General features: G+C 40.2%; 1 protein-coding gene across 2 annotated transcripts in view; it reads right to left on the reverse strand.

The window, feature by feature from the left end:
- LOC133281959 (sodium/hydrogen exchanger 9B2-like) overlaps positions 1-19428 on the reverse strand; it is a 24514-nt gene continuing 5086 nt past the window's right edge. Inside the window, exons 1-12 of one of the 2 annotated variants that reach the window (XM_061477914.1) lie at positions 18317-18577; positions 15367-15469; positions 13533-13716; positions 12416-12586; positions 9566-9708; positions 7302-7429; positions 6248-6423; positions 5611-5717; positions 4331-4480; positions 2115-2223; positions 1774-1910; positions 1-828 (exon numbers count right to left, since the gene is read on the reverse strand). In XM_061477914.1, coding sequence (XP_061333898.1) covers positions 589-828; positions 1774-1910; positions 2115-2223; positions 4331-4480; positions 5611-5717; positions 6248-6423; positions 7302-7429; positions 9566-9708; positions 12416-12586; positions 13533-13716; positions 15367-15459 — 1638 coding nt within the window. In that variant the 5' untranslated portion in view covers positions 15460-15469; positions 18317-18577 and the 3' untranslated portion in view covers positions 1-588. Of the gene's footprint in view, positions 829-1773; positions 1911-2114; positions 2224-4330; positions 4481-5610; positions 5718-6247; positions 6424-7301; positions 7430-9565; positions 9709-12415; positions 12587-13532; positions 13717-15366; positions 15470-18316; positions 18578-19428 lie in introns of those variants that run through there. The other variant, XM_061477907.1, reaches the window with a different exon arrangement.

Raw genomic sequence — 19428 nt, forward strand, 5'->3', positions numbered from 1 at the left:
CTGTTTCTTGCTATGACCAGAGCTGACAGTCCTTTCAAGGCACAAAGGAGTACATGAGCTGAAGAAGAACAGCAATATGAGAAGGCACGTTCTGGAACCTGAATGAGGAAGGAGAGAGAATCACCAACCCATGGCAGGATTCATTCACTGTATGCCAGCAGTCTCTCATTCAGAGAGTTGCATTCTTTGAGCAGTTGAACTTGGTATCTCACGGCCTAGTTTCAACCATCAAGAAGTTATTCACATTAATCTCCAATCTCTCCTGTTTATATTCCACCTCGTAACTCCAACTCTGTGCCTGAACAATTCTGATCCTGACCTCACACCCACATATTTCAAGTAACTGTTCACTGCTAATTTCTCAGTGACTCACTGCCTGGCCAGCCCATTCACTGTATGTTCAGCTGTTTTATCTCTTAAGGCACTATCAACACATAAAAATATTTCATAAAACTCTGCCACGGCTGCTTTCAAAATAGCAGACATAACTGATACTTGGTTTGGTTTCCTCCAGAAAGGTTACAGACATCTGTGTTTACTCAACAGAAGCATAAGGGCTGAAGGGCCATATTCCTGTAGATGTCCATCTTACGAAGGCTCACAGGCCTCTGTTTCTTCTCCAACCGCAGCACCTTCCTCATCCTCCTTGCTATTTGTCTGAGCCTTCTGCAAAAGTCTGGGCCCTGCCAAACCAATAACCAGAGCTCCAACTGGAGCAGTGATTAAGATAGCCAAGAAAGCTACTGTCAGTACATCCAATCCATACTTTTCCAGTTGCTCATCCTGATGACTTCTTGCTGTATCCAAGGCAAGAGAGCCTATTGCAGCCTGCAGGAAAGAAAACACTGGTGAAATGGAGCAAGTAGCCTTTAGCACTGAAAGAGGTAAAAAAGGAAACTAATCATCTGTCAATATTTAGCATAAATTTGACATTTGTAGTACACTGAGTCGATTAATTTCTAGACAGTAAATAAAAAAGTAAATGTTATACCTATGAGAACACTTTTTGCTTGGATACACTTTGAATTTTCTATGCTAATGAGTTTATCTGGATGGTTCCCTCCCATGAAGAACACTGTTTAGCTGTCCTCTTACCTACATTTCTGGAAGATTTGTGATTAATGAAATGAGCCAGTGTATTCTTCATTGCAGCTGTTAAAATACCACAGAATGCATCCTGACAACAGTCAGCTAGCAGCAGCTTCTGAAAGTATAGTTTGCAAATTTTGCAATAATCCTTACCTGTTTGGAATATTAATTTTTGTCTGCAGTTAATCATGCTATTTAGGTGACACCTAAATAACTTAACAATCACTGAAATAAAGAAAGAATGCAGCCAGCCTGAGGCTTCTCTATCCATATGGCTGTCAGACTACCCCTTACCAGAAACTGAAAACCCATTCTAAGCCTCTTGATGTGACTGTTCCTGCAGACATTTCATGTATAAGAGGGAAGCACTTTTGTTTTGAAAGTTCTTAGAACCTGTATGTAAAGGCACAGTAATGTGCAATAGCTGAGAAATAGTTAAATTTCCTATATGTACAATTTGCTGTCATTTATTAAGAGTACAACCCAGGATGCAAGCAAAAAACTTTCACATAAAAGGCTGTCCATGCACTTTTCAAGCAGTGGTTTAGAATATGAACTGTCCGTATCTACACTCTGCTTTTATTGAGCCTGATCCTCTCCCTATTTATTACTGTGCTAGTTATAAGGAGCTTTGCTAAGGACAACTAATTTAGCCTGGAATGAGAGTGATGTTGAACTGCTTACCTGGACAGTGGCCTTGGGAATCCATGCCAATGAGATAAATATTTTCTCCTTGAAATTAAACCCACCAAAACACACCATCAGGAACGTTGCTATGATTCGCACAAGGAGGGCAATGCCCAATGTAGCAACACAGAGTCCTGCAACAAAGACAAACACTTCTCAGTACTTTTGTGCATAGGTGTCTGAGAGCAATAAGGCTCCTAAAACCATAGCTTTAAAGTGGGGTTGACTTTCATTTTTTTGGTTTTTCTTTTTTTTTTGGGGGGGGGGGGGTGTGTCAGCTTCTTGGCTTTAGATTTCCTTACAGATATTAAAGCTGGATAATTATTGGATGATCTTACCAACAGTTTCAGGCCTAAGAGATGTAACAGATACTTCTGCACCAATTAAACCAAAAAGAAAAGGTTGAAAGATATTCCATGCAACAGCAACAATTTTTTCTACTTCTTTCTGGAATGAAAACAAAAATAACAAATAAATTCACAAAAATACGGCCAAGTAGACACAAGATTTAATTAATCAAAGTGAAAATGTATCATAAAGATTGTCCAGAATTGCTTCTCCTTTGAGCTAATACTAAAAGATTCAAAATCTGTTGTGTACCTTTTGAAGGTCAGAGTGTGTAGTTCTGCCAGTAAATAAATGCTTATTATCTCAAGAAGAGAAATAAAAGTCACTGATATTTGAAGAGTGACAGAGCAGTTTACAGACAAGAGGAGGAAAATAAAAGCACAGATGGTGTCAGTATTTAGGGAGACACTGTAGTTTGAACAGCTTTGCCATGAAGTTTCTGAGCCTTTGGGAACTGCATGCTTAAATGTGTTCTTCCATCTGTGTCTGAGCACAGTCAGACCTCTAAATTTCAGTTAAGACCTAACCCTGCTTGTGCTGCACTCAAGAGGCCTTTTTCCATGTGAGCAGGAGCAAAATTAGACTGAGCAAGTCTGAAATCCCATACCAGTAAAAAGTTGAACTTTCAAGTGTGCCCTGTATAAGGGCAATGCTGTCTTTTCTCCTTGCATTTGAATTTTACGTCTAACAATTTTCCGAAAACTGCTGCCAGGATAAACAGGAGTCTTCCTGTTCTTCAGTCAACAGAATGGTAGAAAATTGTAACACAGAAACTTCTGTAACCTCAGAGAGAACAGGGTGAAGATGTACAGACTGCTAAACAGTTTTTTTTATTTGCCTCATTTCACCTTGTCATCTCACCCTTCTTTTAAAAATAGAAAAACAAACCCAAAAACTCTTTACAGATGCTGGCATCCTTTCAGTCTTTTTACTCTCCACTTAACTGTTCCACCAATAGGTACTATGTTCCTTGTTCTCCATGGACAGTATTTTCCAAGTGACTTCCACCACGGATGATGGAAGGAGGAGGACGTAGGATGAAGTAGGAGGTGATGAGAAGCTCAGCAGGAAAACCTTCAAATCTCTGACTGTACCTGATAGAAAAGAGCTAAGGTATTTGAAAAGAACATCCTTAAGGCCAGAAAACTTCATTCACTGATCAAAATAATTTAAACTAAGCATTTATAGACTGCAGAAGGTCCTTCTTTCTGAAATGGTTTAAAAGCTTTCCAATAGAGCGCTTTATCAGATCTAATGTCCTTAAGTGGTTAAGTCCCAAGATGAGTTTTTCTGCTTTTAAACTTGGACAACAAGGTAATACTTCCAAATAGAAACCATGGTTTCTTTTTCATTGTTTTAACAAACCTTGAGATCTTACTGAACTCAGGGTCTAGATGGGGATAAGAACATGGGCTCTGCTATATCTGATCCCCTATCTGATCCCCTTTCTCCTTCCCTTCTCCTACTGCATGTCTCAAGGCTACACCTGTAGAGAGAAAGATGCCCTCGTGTATCTGATATCAAGCAAAAGAGGCAGACATACAGTGAGAGGTAAAGAAATGCAGTGTGGCAGCAAAGGTAAGAGGAAGCAGGCTTAGTAGCTAAGAAAAAGTAACTAAAAAGCAGTCTTTTGTATTTTTTTTATACGGCCTTATAGCACCCTTTATTGTGGGTATCCTGCTCTCTTTTCTCTGGAATACACTGGCTGAAATTTGGGAAAGAGGAGAGAAGATGCTTAATTACTGTTTTCCATTTCACCACCCCAAAACTGCGTAACAAAACCTCAGGGTATTCAGGCCATGCACACAACTGTATTTTGGACACCTGTTTGTAAATCTTACCATAACATGACAGTGTAATGTTACAGATGCTCAGAGCTGGGACATAAAGCTTTGGATTCCTAGTCAAGTGCCTTGACAATAAATCTCCTTTAAATGGCTTAAGATGTCTAAGACAAGTCTGTGAGCATTTCTCTGCCAGTATATTAGGCTCTGTATTGATATATATTCACATAACTTTCTGTCATGCTAAATGTTAAATGTTAAAGACTTCCAAAATAAATGTAGAATGCTTTTTTCTTTAATCCACACCCCTCCTAAGGCTTCATAAATGCATTATTATCACCCCTGACAGAAATTCAAACTCCTGTCAGGCTGTACACACAAAAGGGTTTTGCTATGGTACACTTCTTTATGCAAACATTTACCTTTTCCTCAGACCATCCAACACCTGCAACAAAAGCTAAGACTAATGTGCAGAGCCCTCCTGATCCAGGGAAGCCAAAGTAGATGCTGCCAAAAACAGCAAACATGGACAGCCCAAGTACAAAATATGATCTCTTCCATGCCAGAGACACCTGCAGCCAAGGAAAGAAGCAAACAAAAAAAAAGTAAATTTCTTTTAGAAATGGAGGAAAAAGGTGTCTGCTGATGATTTTGAAGGGAACAATTTGAAAACAGAAATTGTCATTAACCACTATGAAAGAATCAAAGTTTTCAAGTAAGATGTGAACTGCTGGATTGAGAGGGGTTTTTTTTGACATTAATTCTTAAGAAATTTAAAATTTTTAAATGTAATATTTTCTATCCTCTGCCCATCCAAAGTCTCACTGCCAGTAAGCTTTTTTTTTATCACAAGGAATATGATTCTCTGTTCTAACAGCCCTGCTTCAACTCTGTGATAACAGGTTTTTCTACCTGTGTGTTCAAGTACTAGAACGATTTATCCAAGGAGAGGTGAAATCCTTGACACTAGATGGGTCTTGATCCAGTCCTGCAGGAGACATATCTCTTCCACTGTTGCCCATTTCTATTCATCTGTTTAGTTCCTGTATCTTCTTGTGGTATTTGATAAGAAGAAAATTTGGTCCCACTGAGGGCAACAGATGCTTTGCAAATTGAGATTAGGTAGTCCAGAACATATCTACTTTCTTCCACAATTTTCTATTTGCTTAATTGCCCCTTGATGGTAAATTCATCTATCATTTTAGACAGGCTTGATTTTCATTGAAAGTAACACATTGTAATTAGCACTACTTGTATGCCCCATCACTTAACACCTACAATCTGTCTGCTTTACTCATTTTTAATCTTAGGCCTACTGGAAAGAGGCCTACACTTACAAAAGTAAATGTGTCACACATCAGTCTAACTGATGATTATTTTGCTGTCTGAAATGGGTATCAGACGCTTTCTCCTTTATGTGTGGACAATTCCACCACCTTCAATGAGAGCAGGGTAGTGAGCTCAGTTCCAAAATCTCCACTGGGAAGGACTATGAGATCATACATAGTTACTGGTGCAGTAAAGTTACCTGTAACACGCATCCTCACTTGATAGATAGGCTTTGCAACCTGAAAGCTGTTAGCTCTGTACACAGCTTTCTCCAAAACCAGCTTCATGTGAAGCTTGGAAATTACTAAGTTAAGAACATTATCCCTTATCAAAGAGTCTCTATTTCATTAAGAGCTTTTTACTGTTTTTTTACCTGATCGTGGCTTGGGAAGTATCGAATAAACATTCCCAGAATCCCCCCAGCTGCTATGCCAACAGCAACCTCCAGTACCCCACGGAGAACATTGTACAGAGTAGAACCTATTTGGCAAAAGAAAAATGGGTTCAGTAAGCTATACATAGACTTTTCATGCACAAACCACACTGTATACCTACAAGGGTGATTCCAGGGCAGTGTCTGCTTTAAATTACTTGGGGCAAAGGGGTTCAGGATGGAATGTATGGCCCTGAAAGAACTGGATAGTGCATCTTTCTCTCTCTGGAAGTTCATGCCAAGAAAGAAGGTAAACAAAAAGCAACTCCAAGAACACTGCCAAACCCAGGGATATTTGAAAGCATTATGTTGGGAATGCAGGGCAAGACTTGGCAGCTAAGGGAGCAGAGAGGGAAAAATGTTCTCTGAAAATTGTTGTGACCCACAACTCAGAGCAGACCATGTTACATCAAGACTTTCGATCATGAATAATTTCCCTCTCAATATTCAAGTCCATACATGAACTTTATAAGAAGATGTCATTAACTTACAAACCAGTCAGTCATAACAGAGCACATGTTCTTTAAAACATCACTGCTTATTCTGGATTTCACCACACACAGATTAACCAGCATACCAGAAGAGAAAGCTATTCCAAGGCAGGTGTTGAAGCCTGTGATAGCCAGAATGTCATCAATGCTGCCGGCTGCCATTAGCAAAGTTGGGACACCTTTCTCCACCCCATATCCCCCAGCTTGTAAAATCAGCATTGAGGGAACCACCACAGCAGGGGAGACTGCACCTAGAACAAAACTGAAAACACACAGGTTCAGCCTCTCTTAAAAAGAAAGCACTGAACTGAAAAACCTCAGAATGTTCTGACCCCAATTCTTTTAAAGCATAAATAAACAAGTCTTTACATAAGGTATTTTCCTTACAAGCAGGGGTATTTCTACACACATTTGCAATAGGTTCTTTCTTCCTGCCCAACTCAATAGTATTAAAAATAAAGGGCTCTAAGACTTGAGTCTACACTGCAGGCCAATTATGCTCCCTGATATATGTCTTAATTGTCCCATTTAGGAACCTAGTCTAGACATGCTTATGAGTCAGCAGCCCAGTTCCTTCTCATAAAAATCAATGTGTGGCGTAGTAGGAGTTCATCCATCTTGCTCCAGTATATGCATCTGGACCTATTCTACCAGTTTAGATAGAAATAGACGGAAAAGGTTTCCTCTTTAAGGATATTACTCCAGAATATAACATGCCATATCCTTATCCTTGACTTGGGTCAGGAAGACTGTCCTATGTGCATTTCTGTACAAGGAAATTCTGAATTCCAGCATGCAAATTCTCCAAATTGTGGTATCATTTTCTGTCCCTAGAAGCCCTCTGTGTTGTGATTGAAGACTCAATGGTCACACCAGCCTTCTTCAAGTGCTCACATCACAAACACAGAAGATTAATGATGCAAGTACTCATCCACAGCCTGGAAATGTGACCTTCAAATTAGCCACAGAGCCAGACATGAATGGTAAGCAAACAATCATGGGGCCTAAGCACAGTTTCCTAACTTACTGGCATTAAACTGAGGTCTCCTTTTGGTGCAGAGAACTAACTGCACTTGGATCATTTAACTGTACCATGAAAACAGACACATTTGTCATACAGGAGAAAAGAGAGTACGTTACCCTAAAATAAATCCCCACTGCCATGGCAAATGCATGAGCAAGTAGGCAAAAACAGCAGCTGTGCATGTTTCTGAGATGCATGGTCCAAAGGAAAGCCGTAAACAGACTGCTTTGAGCTTCTTAAGAGCCTGCAATATACAAACACTTTCAGACATTAGTCTCAGTACCCTTCCTTGTCTTTATAGAGAGGAAATTAATGTACAATCTGACATGGTTCATGAAAAGAATCCTCTCTAAGCTGCAGTACAGGATGTGCCAGCTTTATATGGCCTAAGCCTGAGACAGGCTCAAGTGCAACTGGATTTGGATATAGAATTCCAAGTGTGGCAGTGAAACCCACTGAATCTAGGGCCATCAAGGTTCCTGCATGTCACAGGAAGGAGGGGCAGAAAATTCTATTTGGCTTCTTGTGCAGAGCAAGGTAAATGTGAGAGGCTGGACCGGGATCCAGTTGAAAAGTACACCCTCAACACAGCTGACTTACCCACAGTTACTTGAGGCCGTTTGCTCCACCCACAGCAGAATTTGCTATAATCCCACAAGTTGCACAAGCATCACCCCCAAAAAAAAATTTCCCCCATCAGTAAGTCATGAAAAGTTGTAGAACCACATACACTTGGCACAAGGAGCCAAGCATTTCTTCCAGCTGTCTCTCACTTGATATCCAGAGCATATTAAGTTCCATTTGGCTCAGCAACTTCTATTAAAAAATTTCTCTAAACCAGAGTATTTACATGTAACAGCTGCCTTTAAAAGTTAGTCACAAACATGACTCTGCTAGGACAGGTCCCTAATTTTGACATATGGGGTGGCGGGGGCAAATTCAGTGAGTTACACTTTTTACCAGCATAATTAGGGCTGGGAATTACCAGAGCAACCTACATCTTTGTCTTCACAGCTTCAATTACACCAGGAGCCATTGTAACTGCATCAAAGCATTGCTCCAGAGCTTCGATTGCCACGTGGGAGAAAAATGAGTCAAAAGACGAAGCTCCCTTGGCAAAAAAAAAAAAAAGTTGTCATGGAATATAAAGAAAAGCCATCTCCCAGAACTGGGCATCCAAGCTGTGTGTAACACGATGCTCATACAAGCTTCAATGTCTTAGGAAAAGAGACAATCGTCATCTAGGAAACCAGGTATTTTTCAAGAATGACAACACCCTATTTTTCTAAATACCTGAAGCATTGGCAACTCCCAAGTCTTCCTTGGTTAAGTAAAATCATTTTAGTTGTTCTGAACTAGCTATACTTGACCTAAGTTTTCTATGAACTTTAAATGGTCCCTTTAACTTAAATGGATAGGGACCAATACAGTACAGCTTTATTTCAGCCAGCTGATTTTGCTTAAGCAAAACCTCAGCTTTGTTAATTTACGGGATGTCAGGTTTCATGGTGTGCAGAGGAAGGCTATGTTTTTGTTCACAGGAGCATTATGGAATTCACTGTGAACAAAAAACCCTAACTGTGATGTGAAGCATTGTTTCTGTAGTGCAGCAGGACTCATGGTTGCCAGTAATGTATTTGCATTGAAATGGCAATGATTCAAAAAAAAAAAAAAAAACCAAAGAAATAAGTAAGTCAAAAAAAACCACACAAGTTTGGATGTTTTAGTTGGCTGGGTTTTTTTGATTTGTGCCAACAACAAAACAAAAGCAACATTCCTTTTCAAGGATTGGGGATCCCTTCCATTACTTGCTTTAGTTTGTCAGTATAAACTGACAGGGAGCTTGGCAGGGAGCATAAACTCTTCTGACAAACCAGGGGGTACATGTCCTCGAGATGGTCTGGTCACAAAATTCAGGAAATTTGTTTAAGGCAAGGGGAAAATGGTCATAAAATCAGTTTTCTTCACGTAGTTTTTTGATTGACTGCCTGCTTCACAAACCCAACTGCCAATATTAACACACATATAACTATACGATAAAAACTACGCTTTCCGTTATTTACTGTGAGGGTAGTGAGACACTGTAACAGGTTGCCCAGGGAAGTTGTGGTTCCACCATCCCTGGCAGTGTTCCAGGCCAGGTTGGTTGGGGCTTTGAGCCACCTGGTCCAGTGGAAGGTGTCCCTGCCCATGGCAGGGGGTTGGAATTGGACGGGCTTTAAAGTTCCTTCCAATCCAAACCATGCTATGGGTCTATGAGCTAATTTGCAGATCCTTTAAGACTTAATTGGTTCTCATAAAAATACTGAACTGTTATTAACTTTTTTTTTTTTTGAGGGCTGTTGTATACATTGCTTCACACAAACAGCTGTCGCCATACCTTTGGATCTAGGCCAAGTCCTGCTCGGGTCAAGATAATTGAAAGAGCAATATTTCTCAGTGCTGCCGACCAGTGCAGATTTATCTGGACAATGTCACTAATGAACCATACATTTCGGATCAGGAAACCAGAAAGTAGCATCCCTTAAATGAAAGCAAGTAAGTGCCTGTCAAATTATTTGTTTTTATTGCACAAGAAAAGCTTGCATAGCATTCTAAAAATAGACACCATATTATGTATTGATGAGAGATGAAGAAACAATGTTCTGAATTATTAACCATGTTTTAACAATGGGGACTAAAGCACGGAAAGAGAGAGACACATTTAAAACAAAGAAAGTGGCCTAAGAACACACTAGATCACCAATTAATAAATCCACAGGATGCTGACACATAGCTTTAGTGCGAGTCACCAGAATTCAGCTTTGTTCACCAGGTACAGGTCATTCTTGCCATTAAGCAAAGACCCCTCCGCATCCTTAAAGGTATTTTTCTTCTTAGCTTGTTTTAACATGAAAAGAGGAAGATTGTCTAATACTGTGTATTTACCTCAGAAGTTGGAAGTCATTAAAAATCCTCTTAGGTGTAAGAAATGCAGGTATCAGAGGAACTGTAATGCTGAGTTCATTGGGAAATACAATCTAAAACAGCTAACAGACATTTTAAAAGTCTCTGGCAATATGACTTTTATGCAAAGAGGGGGAAAAATCAGGAACTTGGTCTTATCTTCTACTTCAGCTACTTGTAAGATCCAACTTTTTACAAATATTAGCAAAGCTACCTAATCAGACTTCCTGCAAAGCTACTGGAACTGTGGTTCTGGAAAGACACGGAAAAGCACAGGGAAGTTTGACTTGAAATGTAGATCTGCAGAGATTCTTGTAGAGCCTGATGATTCAAACATACATTTTTGTGTCATAAATTTGTATTAGCCATATAAAGAAACAGGAAACAAAAAAAGATGAAAAGTAAACACTGCTCAGGTTGGTCCCAGCTTGGTGCGAGCCTTGGCTGTGGACTTGATTTGTCCCGGAACTTACTAAATTTTTGGACATTGTTCTTTCTACCACCTCCCAGGAAAAAAAATGGGATAACTAATGTGCCTCATGACAGTTATATCAGGCTAGCATAATGATCACATGCTCTTTGCAATGTTTGCATGAGGTCCAAATCACTGGAGCTACCCTGATCTAGAAATCTACCCAACAAATCAAAAAAAACCACCTCAATGGATATCTTCACTGTTCTGCTCCATGTTGCCTGCTACAGAAACATCTCTGCAATGTGTACCTAAAATATACTAGGTGACTGTTTCAGTAGCAATTTCACTCCATTTCTTCCTGAGACAGAGGCTCACTATAATGTGCTTAAGTGCTCAGCCATCCACATTACACTCACCTGCACCTAGCAGAAGTGGATTAAAGGCACGTAAGAGTACAAGAATTGTACTGCCAGTGTGAAAGCGAGTATTCAAAGACATTGTCCATCTTTTCCTCTGACTTACAGATTTCTTCATTTTTCCTCAAAGACTGGGGATCTGAATGATGAACTCTGTCCTAAGCAACTCAACAGACGTGTGCTGTCATGTTTAAGTTTCTGTTGCTCAGGATTACCCGTCTGACAAGCAGTTTCATGCTCAACTCATAATTTTTTGATGCAGATTTAATTTAAAAAAGAAAAAAGCAGAATCCAAACGGTCAGATCTTTTTTTTTGTTTTATCTTTTTTTTCTCTTTGTTTACCAAGAAAGGGCAGAATCCCTGTGTGTTACATTCTGTATTCATGTCATTGCAGGCAGATATGCAACATGCAAAACTTCCCTCCCTCTCATTTGAATTTATTCTCACTTATGAAACTAAGCAGTGCAAGAACACACATTCTACCTGGACAGAGCTGTATATGATGCTATCGAGCCCTTCTGTAAGCAGTGCTACTGTGGGAAGCACAATACCAGCTATGCAGGTTATAAAATCTCACCTGTGCACTGCAGGCAGGTATTTGTAGCCTACTGTGCCATGAAATTTTACTGTCTGTCAACAGCTTTACTCGTTTATGCACTAAGCATGGTAAGGGGATAGTATACAGCTGGTGAGAAGAACCTGGAGCTTCATTTTTCAGCTTCATTGACATTGCAGCACTTCACAACCTTGTACTGGTCTAACCAAAACCTCCTTTAGGAAGGGAGTCTGAAAAGGTTCTGATGATGCCAGAATTAACATCATTTTCTATTTTGTATTTTTATGTAAAATAAGATGTGTATATGAAAAAAATGTTATGATTGATTCAAAATAACTCTCTTCAAAAGAATTACTCCTTGTGGTCAGTTTTATTTTCTCAGGTTTCAGTTATTTTGAGATAAAGAAAGGAGAAAGGAATTGCTTTGGACTACCAGTAATAGGGAATTCTTGTAGTGTTTTCTCTGGAAATCACTTTCATTGTGCAAGATACATGCAAAATTGCTCAGCAATGATTTCCTTATGAATTAATTATTCTACCGTAATAGCAGGTCTAAATTAAGAATCCTTTTTGGTAACATTAAACCCAAATTTTAAGTAACTGTGACAGAGGGGACTGAAGGAAAATAATCTTAGAATCTGTAGGTATACAGTTCTCTGGTCCCCAAAGAATTAGAAAGAGAGCCTTAGTAACATACAGGCAATTTCACCTGAGACAGGTTGGGGAATTTTGCACCTTCTCAGAGAAGACCAGATAAAAGTCACTTGGAAAAGCTACAGATTTTGAGTATGACACAGTTTGTTTACTCCCAATCCAAACATACCTAGCATGCAGGTGCTACTTGACAGTTTAAACCACTCAAATTGGTAGGAAGAAATGAAGGAAGGATATCTTACCCAGAAGAGCAGGGAGAGGGGGTAGAGTTCGTATTTTGATGAATCCAAAAATTTTCCCTCCGATGACAGCAAAAAAATAAAGAAACAGAATTCCAAACAGATTTCCACCTGGGAGACACTCGGCCCCAGTGATGGACCAAACCACAGCCCAAACCAGGACCACGACTGCAACTGGAATAAAACAATAAATATTCATATTTAGTCATTTCTCAGGGATGACTTTGTTTGCTATTAGACCACTTTTGTTTTTCTACTAATGAAAACAGTACCCTGACTTTCAAAAATAAAATCACTTAAAATTAGCTTAATCATAACAATATTATTAATTCATCTTTGATGCTCCCTAAACTGATGTTCTGATTTTATAGATGCTAAGATACTTTAAAAAATGGTACTAGGAACATCATTAGGGACCAGAAAGTACTGAGGGAGCACTGGGGCCACTGTGGAAAGCACTTAACAGGTCCTGAACTTAAAGCAAAGACTTTCACTAACTTATCTTGCCTTTGCATGTCTTCGGCTACTTCAAAACTGCAGTAAGAAGGAAGTGTCTTTTGTTAGGAAAAGTCTTAAATAACTGGTTATCCAGGCATTCTCTTCTGTGAGCCTTCAGTGTAGGGCACATCTTAAACAGAATGGGTTAGTTTTCCATGTAGTTAGGAGGATTCTTGGCTTTATACACCTACAGTATTAAGGAACAAAAGAAGTTATCTCTGCCAAGTCTCATATTTGTTGCCTTAATTCAACAAAAAGCCATCTAGTGTGACAAAAATCCTACTGTGTTTATAATCATCCTGATGCTCCCACACCAAAACAAACTACCAAGACGAGAACTGGGAGGTCTTTCTTCTGATTAAAACAATTTGCAATGCAAAAACACACCTGTCATGCTAAACACACAAGAGAGGATGGAGGAACAAAAAATACACATTCAAACCTTTGTTTCACCTGATTTGGTTTTTTTTTTCCTGCTAAAACATTGAAACAAAAGTAAAACATGTAAACCATAGCTATTTCCCTTTGTTATTTTCAAGGACAATGGACAAATATTATCACATCCAGAGAAATCAGTATTTTCATTTGTCATTTTTTGTTTTAACTAGACTCTGGTACATACCATTTGTCACTGTTCGGGACAGTAAACCTTGAGGAGGACATGTAAATATTTGGCTCCATGTTCTTGCAGGTATTGAAGACCCTGACTTTGGTTCCAGAGGTTGCTGACCACAGTGATTCAAGAGAGCAGTTTCTTCTGTTTGTATATTCCCACCAGTACCTTTGGCATCTACTGCTGGTCCCTCCTGAAGGAAAAGAATGAGACTCCCTCAGAAACAGCACTGTATATACCTGAAGCAGTATAGCAGTATACTACTATATAGCAGTACAAGACCTGAAATCAGCTATGATTCATGAATTCCACACTGTCTACAGATTACATTAGTTAATTAGTTCCACTTCAAGCTGAAATTGCAGCCACTAATTTCCAGCAATCCAATATACCACAGCCTTTTAACTATTGCCGTAGGAATGGTCCAACTTTGTAGTATTTTTCTGATTTTTGGTGATGTGTTTGGTTTTGCATGCCAAAAAGAACTCCATGTGAAATACTCTGGGACATTTGCCTTTTTATCTGCAACTGACAGGACTCCTGTCCCAGTACAAATAGCAGCTGTTCATATTTGATGAAGAAATATTAACAGGCCAAGTTCAGGTTGACTTGTATACAAGCTAAATATTTGTTAATATTTTAAACAATTTGATAAGGTTCCACTTCCAGTCTAGATTTCACAATATAGTTAATGATAAGCATCATTCTAGTGAGACAGCGTCTTTAATATAACTCCTAAATAATTTCTGTTGCAAAGCCTTGAACCAAAATAACAAAACTATTTATGATTAGAGATGAAAGAAACAGAACAGCTGTCCAGTGCAAGCATTACTTACATGATCCATTGCTGGAAGTGTCAAACTGGTAAGTCAAGGTAGAGATGGAGAAATACTACCCTAGGAGTTATTTCCTTGAAGAATGTTTCCTTGAAGCTGTTCTCTTACAGTGATTCATCTACTTATCCATCTTCATAGCCAAAGCGCTTTTTGACCATTTTTGGATATGTGTCTCACTTCATTTTTAGGGTTCTTATTTTTGACAAGTTAATCATCTGCCTTCTCCTATGATTATTCACCTTCACGTCATCTCACTGTCACAGCACGGACATGAAATTCTTGCCTATACTGTGGTTTGGCCCTCCTCCAGTAACACAGTTCCACATTTCCAATTAATTTTTTCTGTCTTGCCTGTCTGTCTCTCTCTCTATATATATCCCTTACTCAGAGTCACAGTTGGAACACAAATCTTGTGAGCTTTCAGCATTTACTTGTTTACCTACCCTGTGATTGCCAGCTACCGGTGTGTATAAAGACACACCATACAGTACTTACCTTTCCAGTCAATGCTATATGTTTGCTCTGAAGTGCCTTTTAAGTTAAGAACTTTATTCTTCCTTGCATTTACAGCAAATCTTTTTCAAAGCCACAGAAGTTTCCAAGAACACTGGAATTATGCCTATAGAAGTTTAAAACTGGTGGAGGTGTTTATTTTTCTTAGATAAGGAAGACATGCAGGAACAACTTTCAGCAAGTGGACTGACAGGCACAATTTGAAAGCAAAGAAGCAATTTTGAGTCAAAAAAATTCTCTTAAATAGCTGATTGTAAAATATAAGCTGATGCATTTGCCACTTAAAGCTGAAATTGCAACCACTGATTTCCAGCAATCGAACATACCACAGACTTAAAAAACCTGAACATTTGTTAATTGTAACAAATTCCTGCTGAGAAGGTTTCTCTCTGTGCTCCCTTCCAATGTAGGGATTTTAACGTATGTAGAAAGAAAAAGGAAAGGAAAAAAGTTCCCTCTGACTGAAATTGTACTTTGAGACCCTAATTAATTACCTCACTTTGCTTATGCAAGGGAATCATGCCATTTCTCTCACATACTGATGGCTCAAAATCTTCATTGTCTTTTACAGTATCCTCCTTTACCATTGTTGCAAACCTAAGGAAAGCAACAAAGATAGAAAAGTTAGAGAGAAGCAAGTAATGCTATTTTCCATATCAAAGGTTTCTCAGTGATTTTCCCTCCTTCCCCATAGATCAGGTATTTGGAATTTAATGGTTTTTGCATACCTGTGTATGCTATATATAAAAACGAGACAGGAACTAACAGAACAGTATTAAAGTTACAAAGTGAAGCACTAAAAAAGTTGAATTAAAAAGTCTGAGTTGTAGAATCACAGTGATCTGTACTAACCTGTTATTTCCTCCTTAAAAGAATGGCTGTTATGTGTATATACATATATAAATGCACACATATATACATATATATTTGTACCTCCTATTAGTGCAACATAAGGGTTATTTGCTGTCAATTCCACATACCACGACCATTAGTTCTGAAAGTGTCAGAGTCTCTGTGTGCATGGCACTGCAAGCAACCATTTCATAAAGCTAAGAGCAACAACTGTGGTTTCTAAAGCACACACACAAGGGGACGCTTTTTCTGTAACTTAAACCTGACCAGATCCAGCTTGATTTTCAGGGGAATTTTCAAGAACATGCTTCTGTTAGATGCGATTATTCACAAACACGCTGACTGCATATCTAAAGAGAAGATGCCTCTTTGAATGAAGATCATTCCTATGCACAACTGGCACTCTATAATCAGATGAAGCTAATAAAACATGGCTCTTTCTTACTGCTTATGTCCCATGGAGATACTTCTAACAGTAAGAGATAAGGTCCGAGTTGTTTGTGGGTAACTCACTGTACTTAGTCTAACTGATCTATTTCTTGTCCCATAGATGTTAACAAGAGATACGGTGGCGCACTGTTCTGTGTGTTGGAATTGGTTTTGTGTGAATGTTTACTGTAGTTTCACAGGTGCAGGTAAGCAAAAGTCACAGACAGTAAAGGTGTGCATATATTCTCTAACTACATTTCAGTGCTAATGGAATTTTTTGGAAGTCTTTTACGTTGCTCTGGCCACAGAAACACTGATCAAGTTAAGCAGAACTTTTGGGTGAAGATATTCCTTCCTTGCTAGATTGCTGGGAGCAAGCCAGAGAGCCAATTCTCACAATTAGAAAGCCTTCAGTTTATAATTACGTGCTTCATATTTGAGAACAATTGGTGCCATGAGCAAAGACAGAGGCGATTGTAACACCGGGGTGGTTCTGTTTGAGCTGTTCTGATATTAAATTGGCTTGAGACATGGCCAAGGCACAGAGGAAGATTACCGAGCCATAGGCAAACACTTTCCATGTCTTCTAAGGTAATAGTTTTGTTTTCTTTCCTTTTTAAATGTAAAATGTTCGTTTGTTCCAACTCCAGTACTTTTTTATATTTTCAATTACTTCCTGTGGAACCAGTTGTGGTCTTGAAGTTTTTTTAACTGATATATTCCCCCCCACCCTCCCACCCCCCCCAGGGGATTGTTAATCCTTTTACTGGGGCTAGGAATCCATGAATGCCAGTATACTAACTGAAATAGGAAGTATGAGCAACATACCAGTGCCTCCCTCCTTCTTTCCACCTACCATTTCCTCAGGGTATATGTACTTAATTTTGTCATTCTGAAGAGTGTGTGGGTAAGGGACAGAAGGGACAGAAGGATATCGTTCTCCATCCAGCTGTGTATGGGCAACATCCCAGTTCTTGAGATCACACAGTTGTTGACAAAAAAAACATTAATACTTCTGAGAAGCCCAAGTCCACCTCAACAGCTTCAGGTCCTAAATGCATAGCTCAGAGTAGGGTATTTGATTAAGCAAGGATATTCGATGTTCCACTTAGCAGGAAGTTTCAAGGTGTGAATGAGGGGTCTGACAGTGTGTGTGCTGTCCTTGACTGTTTTGCACATCTTCACCCTCTTAGGTTCTTGATACTGCTACTTTCAAGCAACAGCCGGTTGGATTAATGAGACCAGAGTGAGTAGCTAGTAGTCATGGGGTTTGGTGTTCATTTGGTTGTGTTTTGTGTTGTGGGGTTTTTTTGGGTTTTTTTTTTTGTTTTCAAACTTTCACCCCTATGCAGACAAAAATCAGTGATTGAGAAATCATGGAGTAGAATTCATACCACAAGATTAAGGTCTGCACCATGGAAACCAGCCAGTAAGAGGCTTATTTTAGTACCTCCCTGTAAAATATACTTTCCTTATTTTGAAACTAGAAAGGTTTATATTAGAGCTTTTCATTTTATTTTTTTTAATGGGTAGGGAGGAGGAAAGAGAGGGAGAGCTGAAGAAATAGCTGTCAGGGGCCATGTGCAGATGGCTGTATTATTAGCTCTACTGCCCTGGTTACTTGTCATAGAATCATATAACAGGGTTGGAACGGACCTTCAAAGGTCATCCAGTTCAACCCCCCTGCAATGAGCTAGATCAGGTTGCCCAGACCCACATCCAGCCCGGCCCTGAATGTCTCCAGGGATGGTGCATCCACCACCTCTCTGGGCAACCTGTGGCAGTGGTTTACCAGAGTCATAAAGAATTTCTTCCTCACATCCACCCTTAATCTTCTCTCTTTTAGTTTAAAACCATTACACCTCATCATAAGAGGCTAAAAAGTCTCTCCCCAGTTCTTTTAAAGTCCCCTTTTAAGTACTGAAAGAACACAATAATGTCTCCCCAGGGTCTTCTCTTCCCCAGGCTGAACAACCCGAACATTCTGCTTTGTACACACACAGGACAGACAAGGATACAAGTAAAATACCACAAATACTGTCAGAGCAACTAACATAACAATAAAACAAAACCAAACGAGAAACCCAAACCACACACCATCGCCCACAAAGAGGTAAGTGACACACCCTCCTTCCCGCCTCCCTGCGCAGCCTCCCGCCTTACCTCTCCTGCCGCCTCCAGCCGCACCGATGGCGATGCAGAGGGGCAGAGGACTTCCCTGGGGAATGGCGGGACGCCAGGAAAGGGGTCGCTCGCCGTGCAGCTCTGCCAGGGCTGCTCCCGCAGCGCCGGGGCGATGTGGCGGTATCCCGCACCCTGCAGCAAGCGGCACCGTTGTGCCGGCTCCGGCTCCTCCTCCCTGCTGCTGTTGGAGCTACAGGCCCTCCTCCAACGCCGCGGCTTCACTAGGCCGCGGCCAAAGCCTCCGTGTGGCGCCTTCGTGCCCTTTGGCGCTGTGACCTGCTATCTCCTAACCCCCCAGTGTCCCGGAGGACAACGGATCAGAAAGAAGTAGGTTTGCGTGTCTTACATAGCCTCCGCTTCACATGTAATTTCCCTGCAAGCTGCGGGCATTAAGAAGGTTGTGTTCTACGCTGCCTTTCCCGTGGAAGAAGCCACGCACAGTCCTGTTACTCAGACCACAATGCTGCAGCTGGAGCTGAGGTGCAATGGAAGCGTAAGGATCTCTAGCTGATTCTGCTCTGGGTACATGCAGAAAAAAATTGCGCTAGGGAAGGCAGGAGACCAAAAAAACCAAACCAACGTCAAGAAACGCAAGTATGTCTCCTTCTTAAATAATCATAAAGTGTGTCCACCTTATCCGTACATGCATGTGAGGGAATGACAGACCTACTCTCACAATCTCATTTTGCAAACTACACTGGGTAGATTTAGATGAGATACTAGCAAAAAGTTCTTCATTGTGAGGGTGGTGAGGCACTGACACAGGTTGCCCAGAGAAGCTGTGGCTGCACCAGCCCTGGCAGTGTTTAAGGCCAGGTTGGATGGGGCTTTGCACAACTTGATCTAATGAAAGGTGTCCCTGCCCATGGCAGATGGGTGTTGGAACTGGATGAGCTTTAAGGTCCCTTCCAACCCAAAACATTCTGTGGTTTATATGAAAGGAGATTCAAACGCAACATGCTGCTATTTTGCTCCTAGTAGTATTACACAGAGTGAAGTCCACTGAGAGAAAGAAGCACTGGGTTTTGATCAGTTAAAATGTTAAAATGGACTCTGAATCAGGGAAGTCTCTTCCCCCCTCACCCCTCCCA

Source organism: Pezoporus flaviventris, unplaced genomic scaffold (assembly GCF_033815535.1).
Source record: "Pezoporus flaviventris isolate CSIRO_AGI_PZ_B2104156 unplaced genomic scaffold, CSIRO_AGI_Pfla_v1 ptg000002l, whole genome shotgun sequence".
Taxonomy (NCBI): Eukaryota; Metazoa; Chordata; class Aves; order Psittaciformes; family Psittacidae; genus Pezoporus; species Pezoporus flaviventris.